The 12,707-nt window shown below is 42.0% G+C and overlaps 1 protein-coding gene across 2 annotated transcripts; it reads left to right on the forward strand.

The window, feature by feature from the left end:
• The first annotated feature begins 392 nt into the window (after positions 1-392).
• Positions 393-10,983, forward strand: LOC124263495 (ankyrin-3-like). Of its 2 annotated transcripts, none has more exons than XM_046698151.1 (3): positions 393-812; positions 4,057-6,045; positions 9,591-10,983. In XM_046698151.1, exons 2-3 carry the CDS (start codon positions 4,277-4,279, stop codon positions 9,907-9,909), a joined length of 2,088 nt encoding a protein of 695 aa, XP_046554107.1. In that variant the 5' UTR covers positions 393-812; positions 4,057-4,276; the 3' UTR covers positions 9,910-10,983. The 2 variants fall into 2 exon arrangements, with proteins under 2 accessions (XP_046554107.1, XP_046554108.1); XM_046698152.1 differs by lacking the exon at positions 393-812 and adding an exon at positions 894-1,005.
• Positions 10,984-12,707: the final 1,724 nt, after the last annotated feature.

Consider the following 12,707-nt stretch of genomic DNA (forward strand, 5'->3'; position numbering starts at 1 on the left):
ATGTATGGAAATGTTGCCCATGCTACGACAGAGCGGCTTAGGAAAAACGACTTCCGGTTCATAGGTTTACTACTAGACTGGTTTGTCCGCCAAAGAGCGTTTGCGCTCTTCGCCGTAGCCGTTAAGAGGCGAATGGAAGGATACTAGTCTTGGTTGAATACTTTCGTTTTTAATTGACACTTTAACTTTTACAAACACCCCAAACATTTGTCTATTCATCTTTCGCAATTTAGGATGAAAAAATACTATACGATTAATGGCACAGTTAATTTTATATCACGGTCGATATTCTGTCTTCGGTACTGTCCGAATGCCCATGGTACGACACAGCGGCTGTCAGTTTGACTTCCGGTGGGATGATGGGAATTCAATCCCTTGTCCATTTAAATGCCATTTTAACCTTTGTACGTAACCTGACATACTATGTTCGGTTGTTTGACAAGGAGTGAGATAAATGTCAAAACTAGTGTGGAATGCAGTCAATATTGTCAGTTGTTCTTTCATATGTTAGTAAATTAAAAATCATCCCCATGATACGAAACGCTGGCTTGATATCATTCACTTCCGGTGCACATTGCTGTAAACAAAAACAGACATGCCGCAATTAATTGCTTTTGCGTAATATTCGACACTGGAAAAGTTATCACGGCCGTTGCATAATCAAACAGAAGACACTGATCTATTAATCAACAGACTTGGAAGCAAATCTAACTGACATGTACTGATTCCGACACCATGTAAACATCGGGAGTGGCCTCTGACCACCGCTATCAGCAATCACGAGTGCCAAATCTTGCACCTGGCAGTGGCAGGTACACATTTTATCCTCTAGACTTTAGAAAGTGTCGTTAACTTAAGTTAAGCTATTATCTTTAATTAAGTCAATGCTGCGTTAAACATGTCTTTCCAAATTCTGGTAACGAAGCCGTTTACCGGGTAACTCGTTAAAGCTCAGACTGTCGACTGTGGCTCTCGCTTCGCAGATCTCGCGTTGTTTGTGTCAAGGTGAGGCTAGGTTAGCATTGTTTCTTTTGGGATCAAACACTCCTTTATGTCAGGGTTAGTACCCACTCCCGATCAAATACCTCTTCTCGATGCATATGGATTTCCATTACTTTCCATTAGATACCCCATTACAAGCAATAATCATGATGATGATGATGTTGCTTACCCCTTTCCATTCAAATACACTTTGATTTTTTGGTTATGCGCTTCTTGTCAATCAACCGCCCCTTTACGGTCATTAGGGTAGGTAGGATACCCCTTTCTGATAAAATGGGATGTAGTCAAAAGGGCCGAAGGCCAAAAGGGCCAAAATTGAAAAGTCAAAAGTGCCAAAGAAAAGTCAAATGAGCCAAAGGAAAGTCAAAAGGGTCATACTATGACTCATAGATCAAATTTAAATAACTTAATAAGAACATACAAACTAATATATATTTTATTATGTTTGTATCAATATGTAGCAATAATAGTAATAATATGTTGTCTGATCATCATACATTCAGGTGTTGATATGTGATCATATGTTCATATGTACTTTAATTTAGTTTAAATGATCATAATTCACACATCTATAAGTTCACTACAGACAACATCACTCCACACATCAGCAGCTGGACTTGTAATGGTAGGAGGCTGGATTCCTTGTGGAGGGCTGGGATCATCTTGTCATAACTGCTGTCTTGTTACAAGCAACACACTTTACATATATGGTTACCAATTTGAATTGTGGTTGAACTATTTGTCTCATATAGCATTCTCAATCATGAGAATAATCACAACCAATTAAAACGATATTCTTGTTTAGATTACTGACTAGTTAAATTGTCACCAGTGACTCAGTTAAAACCTTTTGTAACCATTATATAAACAGTTGTACGGTTGATATATACTAGTGTACTCATAAGATAAATGCTTTGCCTCTCTGAGATGTTTACTCATAAAATAAACACTTAACCACACTGAGATGTTTTAAATAAACAAAACTGAGACATTCTGAGATGTTTAGTATTAGAACTACTGCAACAAAATACAAAGCCAGACTAATTTTATTTCTTGTTTTACGGATCCACTGGTTATAATTTTTCAAGAATAAGAACAAAATGAAAATGAATTTTCTCCGCTTAAAAAATAAAATCCTTTTGTTTTTATTGGCCAAAAATGAATTTTTTGGGGGGATTGTATTTTGCCCCACATACACTTCATAACTTGCCAGATGCAGATACTTTTCATGTTTAGAAGGAATATTACTTTGACTGGGGATTTTATTTTTATATTTTCCCCCCTCCTGCCTTTAGGTTTTCGGAGGACAAAAATCCATAAAACAAGAAATAAAATTGGTCTGGCCTGATGAATTTCTTCTAATCTTACTATTTTCTAAAAGTTTGGCCCTTTTGACTTCTTTGGCCCTTTTGACCTGTTCCTCATGAAATAACCTTTTATGATTCTGAGGTTTTTGTCTACTTGTGAATCAAACGCACTATCATGAACTATCTGTTTTTACAATAATGCAATTAGGAAAATGTGGACAATTCTCTCTCTCCTCCGACCGCCTCCATGGTAGTAGTTAGAGCGTCCGCCCTGAGAGCGGAAGGTCTTGGGTTCGATCCCCGACCGCGTCATACCAAAAGACGTTAAAATATGGTACTTGTTGGTTCCTGCCTGGCGCTCGGCGTTAATGGGTACAACAAGGACTGGTCAGCTTGGAGTCAGTATAATGTGTCTGAGTGGGGTATTCATGCTTCACTGCTGCATGGTATCTCAGTGGGCTAGAACTATGAAACCAGCTTCAGTCTGGGCTAGTACAAGCAGATACACATACACACGCATGCACGTCGTCATATGAGCGAAATATTCTCAAGCACAACGTTAAACCCAATTTCACCTCACCTCACCTCTCTCTTCTCCATTATTGTACATACTGACACTGCAATCAGTACATAGGTTAGACGGTGTGTGTTGTTTGGTTGCTTGGTTTGTTACATATGTTATACTTGTTATTACACTTTCTCAGTAAAGTACATATTTTAGTACCTTTGTCGGCTTGAGTCCCATCCGGGATTCGAACCCACACCCTCAGAGTCAGTCACCTAATTGCAAGCACACAAAATCAGCTGCCTAACTCACTCAGCCAAGCGACATCCACAAAAATGGAAGTCGGATAACTGGCATTCTAGACCGCAGACTTTGTGTACCCCTCTGATAGCAGGTGTGGAAATAACTTTAAGATTGATAGTGTACTCCGGTACAGTGGCACATGTATAGTCACTTGCCCTGATCATTTTTCCACTATACTGACCGTTTTCTTCCTGATTTTTTATATAAACAACATAATTTACATTGGAAAGTCAACTGGAGACCGGTACAGTGTGATCTACAAATTTGCTTGCCCGATAGAAAAAAACACTGGACTCGGACATCGGGCAATGGGTTATTTCCTTCCCTGGATAAGTGTAAATTGGCACGGATCCCATGGCTGAACCTATGATTACCCAATGCCCTATAGAAAGTGGTCAAATGTAACATGTTATATTTAGGATTACATTTTCTTTGTAAGTTCGTTTGTTGTTTTACGCTGCACTCAGCAATATTCCAGTTATGTGGCAGCAGTCTGTAAATAATCAAGTCTGGACCAGACAATCCAGTGATCAACAGCATTGAACTATAATGACCGGAAATCTTTTACCTGTAATATTACCTGAAATTATTATACTGTAATATTACCTGAAATCATTTACCTGTAATATTACCTGAAATTATTAACCAGTAATATTACCTGAAATTGTTTACCCATAATATTACCTGAAATTATTCTGTGATGTAATATTACCTAAAATTATTTTTGTGATGTAATATTACCTGAAATGATTCTGTGATGTAATATTACCTGAAATTATTCTGTGATGTAATATTACCTGAAATTATTTTTGTGATGTAATATCACCTGAAATTATTAACCTGTAATATCACCTGACATTGTTTACCTGTAATATTACCTGAAATTATTCTGTGATGTAATATCGCTGTAGGTCCTGACTCCTGTTTCCCTTGTTCCAGACTGCTGGTGAGATGCAGGTAGCTGGGAGACAATAGTGTGGATGCACTGTCACAGATGAGGATGCTGCCAGCTGGATGCTGGAGACTGGAGCAGCTGCGTCTCTTGTGTGTCTTGTGGTGCCCTAGTATCACCATGAAGAGATATTGTTCTATAGCTGTTACACAAATTTCTTTAGATTCTTTATGACAACATTTTTAACATAACAAAAATCTATCCCCAATGGCTGAATTAGATCCAACTGCTTTGTCTGTTGACCCTGAAACAGCTCCACCCATTGCCCCACACACAGGCACACAAGCCACTGCCACGCCCACAAACACACAACCAGCGACCCCACCCATAAACACACTTTCCGTCGCCATGCCAACAAGCACATCAGAGTGTCAGCTGTGCAGATGTTTTCAAGATGAAGATTTTTGTAAAGCCAGACAGATGGTTAGAGAAAGGAATAAGAAGATATTCGATCCACACAAAAGAACTGTTTACAATCTCGTCCACTTCTACCAGACTTACCTCAATTCTAAATCAGACGGCTTAGATATCCTTAAATCTGATTTGTGGAAAATCCCCCTGATCAGCCAATCAGAAACTAGATTACAATTACTGGACATACTGAGACTATTGCTAGAGGCTGGCCTTGACGCCAATGTCACGACCGGGTCAGAGACGCCACTTATGGCGGCGGTACGGACTCATGATGAGAGTCTGATACTGATTCTGTTGCAGCATGGCGCTGACCCAAACTTGTGTGATGGTCGTGAGGAAATGAATGCCTTTGCCCTGTCAATCATTCTGAATGATGTGTCCACAGTTGAGCAACTGCTGCATTATGGGTCTAGCATCAACGACGTCTGCTGTGGAACCATGACACCATTACAGCTGTCAATGAACAAGAGCGTGCACATCTCCAAGCTGCTGTTGCAGAGTGGTGCCGATATTCAACAGGTGCTGACGATGCCGTCTGCCCATGAGGTACAAATCATGGTACCCCCTCTTGTCCAGGCCGTCAGACGTGGGAATATTTATCTTGTGTCTGTCCTCCTTGAGCATGGAGAAGACGTCAACCAGACGTATGGCGATCACACAGAGACTCCGCTCCACCTCGCTGTGAAGAACTCGGACTACGCCATGGTTGAGATGCTCATCCAGTATGGAGCCTCCCTGAATAAACTTAGTGGGCGGGGCCACTCAGCTCTTGGCCTGACTCTGACGTCTGGCACCACGGGGAACAACAGAATAGCTCGGCTGTTGTTGAAGTCGGGCTGCAGTCGGAGGAGAGACACCATCATCTCCTTGTTCCAGAGGTTCTATCCACCGATATTTGTTGCTTGTTTCATGGGGAATATAGACATTGTTGATTTGTTGATTGAAGAAGATGAGGCACTCTGTGATGCCTCTAGGGTAGTGTGTGGAGTTCAGAACTTGACACTGTCAGGAGCTTCTGTAAAGAAGCATGTTAGTGATGAGGAAGAGACTGAAGTTGAGAGAGCCTTTGCTACGAAACATATACAAACAAAATCAAAATTAAAACTGAGGCCCAAATCCACCAATGAACCTGGATCCATGTTGAACTGTACTGCCTCTGATGGTTGCTCTCCAATCGTCATGGCCGCCCTAGGAGGTCATCATGACCTTGTGAAACATCTCCTTCATCTCGGGGCAGATCCTCACATCATCTGCTGCCATGGCAACCTGGCACATGCTGCAGTGCTGAGTTCGTGTGCAGAGAGTATGGACTTGCTGAAGCTGGCGGTGAGTCTGGGCTGCAACTTGAACCAGGTGAACGAGTACGGGAACACACCTCTCCATCTCTCCGCCCGCATCAACCTCCCCGACGTCTGCCAATACCTGGTGGAGCAGGGGGTGCTCCTCAATGTCCGGGACAGGTTCGGGGAGACGGCGCTGTCTGCCAGTGTCTACTTCGGCTGCGAGGACAACTCCCGCATCCTCATCCAGCAGGGCGCCGACCTCAACATCGCCGACTCCAGGTATGATACTTCGTGATGAAACAGTTGTTCGCCATAACATTATCAAATCAAAATGTATTGCAAGACTAATAGATATTTAATGATATGTACGTATTAGTCTATTCAAATAACATTTCTATCATCTTAGAAATTGTTAGACTTTAGAGTTAAGTTTTTTTTTAATGGTTCTGTATTAAACAGAGGATACTTAACACCCTTCGTGTAATGCCATTTTTATTAAATGAGTTAATGATTTGGTATTTCATGGAAGCGTTTAGTTTTCTGTTTATTACTCTCCAATATAAAATGATAGAAACTGCCTACAGTGTGATGACTTTCAGCTTTGCATGAGTCAAATTTTATGTCATAATTATTGCCACACATTCAGATGAAGGACCTGTCATCTGTATTAGGGCTTTAGTTCCTACACACTGAAATAAATAAAAAAATGACCCTGTTTTAGTGCTTGTCATAAATCAACCCTTCCAGTGTTGTTAAACAATATTTTTCTCAACCCTCCTAAAAAAGGCAAAATATAAAAGAATATTATAGCATAGTTTACCTAAATATGTACATTCTGTCATGACCTTCACTAAATATTTGTGCTCTTTTAAATGACATTCTCTATTAGACTGTCCTATTTTTGGCTTTCTCTCTTTCTCTCCCCAATTCCTCTGACTGACCCTCCCCTGTAATAAATGCTGATCACAAATGCCTTGTTTAGAGTTTTCATCAATGGCTAGAAGAATCCAGTGATCATGGGTTTAGAATCAGGTTCAGTCTTTTTTGTTTGCTTTTAGTTTGAGTCATTAATCCCCTTTATACCTACCCCTCTTCCGTCTTTCCATTGATGTCAACTGAATGATGCTGTCAGACCTTGTTTGAGTCCTGTTCAGTCCTTTGACTATCTCCTCATTCTTGGTATAGACCCGGGAAGATCCTTGTTAGAACTGGCCTTCGTAAGAGGCGAGCAACAAGATCATGTGGTCAGGCTCACTGTCTTGGTTGGCACATGTCATTGTATGCCAATTGCGTAGATCAGTGCTCATGCTGTTGATAACTGGATTGTCTGGTCCAGACTTGATTATTTACAGACCACCGCCATATAGCTGGAGTATTGCTTGGTGTAGGCTGTGCTCATGGATATAACCAGGTGATTCCCATCTACAGTGGGCAGTGCTTCTTGCTTTCCCACCTGTGAAGGTCCGGGCTAGAATGTGCCTTCAGAAACCCATGCTTGTCGTAAGCGGCGACTAACGGGACCGGGTGGTCAGGCTCTCTGACTTGGTTGACATATGTCATCAGTTCCCAGCTGCACAGACCGATGCTCATGCTATTGATCCCTTGATTATTTACAGACCGCCGCCATATAGCTGGAATATTGCTGAGTGCGGCGTAAAACTAAACTCACTCACTCACTCTTGCTCTCCCCTTAGTTAGAAAGTGTTTTTAACTGAAATATATTTTCAAGCAGTGTTAAGTGTAGTTTGATGTGAACTAGATTTTAGATGCACTTGTTGAGGCAACTGCCTTTGTTGACTCAGAACTATCTAGATCAGTGCTCATGATGTTGATCACTGGATTGTCTGGTTCAGATTGATTATTTACAGACCGCCGTCATATAGCCACTGTAATCAAATCATTACAGAAATGGACATAATAAGCGGATCAAAAACATTTTGTGTACAGTATGTTGACACATCAATGAATAACTCAAGACAATTTCAAAACATTACGTGAACATTTGCAGTGTATTCAGACTTTTGACTTAAGTATCTACTGTGACCACCCCGAGCGGCAATAACTGCAGCACAGCGTCTATACATGGAGTGCACCAATCGATTGGCATTGGCACCTGGAACCACACTCTGAGAAAGGCCTGGTGCAATAAATTGGCTGTGTTCGGCCTTGGTATGACATTATTCAGTCTCCCCTGAATTTCATCCCAAAGATGTTCAACTGGGTTTAAATCAGGACTAAGGGCTGGCCACTGCATAATGTTGACACCGTTCTGCTGTAGGAAGTCCTGTGTAGCTCTGGCAGTATGGGCCCGGGCGTTATCATGCTGGAAACTGTTGTTCTATGACGTGCGAAATGTGGTATGACGTGGGGTCTGAGAGCTTAGTCGATGTAGCGCACCGCTGTGATGCCGTCTCCTCTCCCTGGACCAAGGTTCTGGAACACCACAGGACCCACTCTCTGGTTCCGGCCTATTCCACCCCATACCATGATGCTTGCACCTCCCCATGAGTCTCTTTCCATAACTCATTGGTCTGAGTAACGCTGGCCACATCGTCGCTATATTTTTGTTCTGCCATCTGCAGTTGATACGCAGTACCGACTCTCATCTGTGAACAAAACAGTTCTCCACTGCCTTTATCGCCAGTTTTGGTGTTTTAGGGCAAACTGTAGATGTTCACCGATGACGAGGGGTAAGGATAGGTCCACGGTAAGGTGTACGGCAATGGAGGTTCCCGCTGTTAAGACGTCGGCGTACTGTATCAGTACTGATTGGTCTTCCGTGTGTTCCCACCGTCTGGCGTGTTGTTTCGGATGCCTGCATGAAGGGATTCTGTACATCCTGTCGCACAACATGGCGGTCTTGTCGTCTTGTGGTCACCCTTGTTCTGCCAGTAGGAATGCAATCGTTTGTGGTGTTGGTGGCCCGGAAACATTGCTGCATCCTGTAGATGGTCCAAACGTTGACCTGGAAGTGATTGGCAATGGCTTGTGCCGTGTGGCCAGCTTCAAGTCTTCCTAGCGCCTGGTTCCTCTGAGCTGTTGTGAGTTGCAGCATCCTGCTGACGTTGTAATGTGAATGTTTCAACCAGGTTTGGGGGTGCATTTTATAGGGCTGTTCCTTGTAAACAGCACGGCAGCATGAATTGCATGAAAAACATGGAGAACACCGTACCATCGCCGAGATGTGTTTTTGAGACCATTTCCTGGGCTCCATTCTGAGTTTGGGAAGGAATGTCTTTGCTTAGGTAAAGTTGGAGATGTTGTCAAAAGTATACAATCAAAACATTAAATGAGTTTACAGTTATCCGTTTCTGCGACGGAAAATTCCAAACTGACATTTCTTTAGCTACTTAGTATATATGTGCAGAACTGCTGTCTATCCCCCAACGTTAAAAGTGTTAAAATGTGAAATAGTTTTTTCAAACAGCGTTAATGAGTGAGTTTGGTTTTACCACGCTTTTGAGCAATATTCCAGTAATAGCAGGGTGGGGGACACCAGAAATGGGCGTCACACATTGTACACATGTGGGGTGGGGTAGCCTAGTGGTTAAAGCTTTGGCTCGTCACGCCGAAGACCCGGGTTCGAATCCCCACAGGCGGCGTAAAACCAAATTCAGTCAGTCAGTCAGTCAGTCGTCAGCATGACGAGTGGACGCTTTAACCATTAGGCTACCACAGCATCAAGGTAGTCCACTCAGTGTTCGATGTGAACTAGGCTATATGTGTATTTTTACCCTGTTGATGTGAACTAGGCTATATGTGTATTTTTACCCTGTTGATGTGAACTAGGCTATATGTGTATTTTTACCCTGTTGATGTTTCAGTGGCACCACAGCCCTGTACTGGTCCATCTTCAACTGTCGCGAGCCGACATTGCGCCTGCTGCTCTGTGCCGGAGCATCCTTTACCCCAGAGCAGTTCACCAAGTACCCCCGGAACCTCAAGGTCATGAGGAACCAGCAGCTGGTGACCTTCATCCAGGAGAGTGTGTGTCAGCCAAGGTCACTTGCTGCCCTGGCTGTGTTCCAGGTCCGTAAGGTCATCTCTGGGGTCATGGAGGGTCGCAGTGTCAAGGACAGTGTCTCACAGCTTCCTGTGCCAGATAAGGTCAAGGACAGTCTCCTGCTTCTCAACAGTGTGTGACCTGTGATAGAATGACCTTATCTGTCAACAGCATGTCTCTCAAGCAGCTTCTGGAGGTTTATTGTTTGTTTTCTGACAAAACAGATGAATCTTCGTTGTCTGGAAACTGTGTTTATTTCATATATATACAGGTATTATTTTTGTCAGTATTACTATAATTATTGCTCTCTTTTTTTAATTATCATCATATAATATTTTCATAAACTCCTGATGTGATCATTTATGTGATTGGTGGCACAGACTTTACCTTTTGTTCCAGTACACGCAGACAGATAGTCGAGGCTGGGTATTCTCAGTCATTGACAGTATAATTAGTTTGTTGAAGCACCCAGGAAGTGTGCAGTGTGTATGTCCCAGGATCCATCTGGGTGCTCTGACATATGAATATTTAATCTTCTTCCATTATCTTGAAATGTTAAAAAATCAGAATTAAGCATTTCTCCCAGGGATATTGTTATTGCTATTAATAAGGCTTGAGAGCTAATAGCCTGAGACCATGTATATTTGTGTATGTGTTTGAATTCTTCTTTAGGAATGATCACTAAAGAAGATTAAATTTCAATAATGTTTCATCTTTGGAAAGGTGATTAGGGTTGAGTTAACATTGGCGGATCCAAGGGGGACAACCTGTTTGAAACTTAATAACGACCACATTAAAGTTGCTGTTTTGCATTGGCAGGGTGGGTGGGTGTTGGTCAGGGGCTTCGAAATCCCCCTTTTGAAACTTCCTGGATCCGCATATGGTTAACATTATGATATTAAAAAAACAGTTTTGAATTAACACATAACCTTAAATATCAATGTTTTGAATAACATGTCAGTATGCTCTTTTACATGTGTGAAAAAGAAGCTAAATCAGTGATGTCTTTTGCAATATGCTTGCCATATGCACATGGTATGAAGTCCCATGTAAACAGATTTGTTTTTACAACTTGATTGTAAATTATTGTAAATGACTGTACATTGTTAGCCACATTACAGGAGACAATCAGAGATACGCTGTGTTTCACTCAGACTTGGCATTTATGCAGAACCAGTCTGCTGGTGAAGAAGACAATAAATTCCATACCATAACTGTTGTATTGTTTGTGACTGGCTGAGATTCTGTCATGTTCAGTGTATCCTGTCAACATGTGAAGGTACATTCCTGAGATTCTGTCATGTTCAGTGTATCCTGTCAACATGTGAAGGTACATTGCCGAGATTCTGTCATGTTCAGTGTATCCTGTCAGCATGTGAAGGTACATTCCCGAGATTCTGTCATGTTCAGTGTATCCTGTCAGCATGTGAAGGTACATTCCTGAGATTCTGTCATGTTCAGTGTATCCTGTCAACATGTGAAGGTACATTCCCGAGATTCTGTCATGTTCAGTGTATCCTGTCAACATGTGAAGGTACATTGCCGAGATTCTGTCATGTTCAGTGTATCCTGTCAGCATGTGAAGGTACATTCCCGAAATTCTGTCATGTTCAATGTATCCTGTCAACATGTGAAGGTACATTGCCGAGATTCTGTCATGTTCAGTGTATCCTGTCAGCATGTGAAGGTACATTCCTGAGATTCTGTCATGTTCAGTGTATCCTGTCAACATGTGAAGGTACATTGCCGAGATTCTGTCATGTTCAGTGTATCCTGTCAACATGTGAAGGTACATTCCCAAGATTCTGTCATGTTCAGTGTATCCTGTCAACATGTGAAGGTACATTGCCAAGATTCTGTCATGTTCAGTGTATCATGTCAACATGTGAAGGTACATTCCAAGATTCTGTCATGTTCAGTGTATCCTGTCAACATGTGAAGGTACATTCCCGAGATTCTGTCATGTTCAGTGTGTCCTGTCAACATGTGAAGGTACATTCCCGAGATTCTGTCATGTTCAGTGTATCCTGTCAACATGTGAAGGTACATTCCCAAGATTCTGTCATGTTCAGTGTGTCCTGTCAACATGTGAAGGTACATTGCCGAGATTCTGTCATGTTCAGTGTATCCTGTCAACATGTGAAGGTACATTGCCGAGATTCTGTCATGTTCAGTGTATCCTGTCAACATGTGAAGGTACATTGCCGAGATTCTGTCATGTTCAGTGTATCCTGTCAACATGTGAAGGTACATTCCTGAGATTCTGTCATGTTCAGTGTATCCTGTCAACATGTGAAGGTACATTCCCAAGATTCTGTCATGTTCAGTGTATCCTGTCAACATGTGAAGGTACATTGCCGAGATTCTGTCATGTTCAGTGTGTCCTGTCAACATGTGAAGGTACATTCCCGAGATTCTGTCATGTTCAGTGTATCCTGTCAACATGTGAAGGTACATTGCCGAGATTCTGTCATGTTCAGTGTATCCTGTCAACATGTGAAGGTACATTCCTGAGATTCTGTCATGTTCAGTGTATCCTGTCAACATGTGAAGGTACATTCCCAAGATTCTGTCAGGTTCAGTGTATCCTGTCAACATGTGAAGGTACATTCCAAGATTCTGTCATGTTCAGTGTATCCTGTCAACATGTGAAGGTACATTCCCAAGGTTCTGTCATGTTCAGTGTATCCTGTCAACATGTGAAGGTACATTCCCAAGATTCTCTCATGTTCAGTGTATCCTGTCAACATGTGAAGGTACATTCCTGAGATTCTGTCATGTTCAGTGTATCCTGTCAACATGTGAAGGTACATTTCCAAGATTCTGTCATGTTCAGTGTATCCTGTCAACATGTGAAGGTACATTCCTGAGATTCTGTCATGTTCAGTGTATCCTGTCAACATGTGAAGGTACATTGCCGAGATTCTGTCATGTTCAG

Source organism: Haliotis rubra, unplaced genomic scaffold (assembly GCF_003918875.1).
Source record: "Haliotis rubra isolate DU_JTF1 unplaced genomic scaffold, ASM391887v1 Scf886, whole genome shotgun sequence".
NCBI classification, from domain to species: Eukaryota; Metazoa; Mollusca; class Gastropoda; order Lepetellida; family Haliotidae; genus Haliotis; species Haliotis rubra.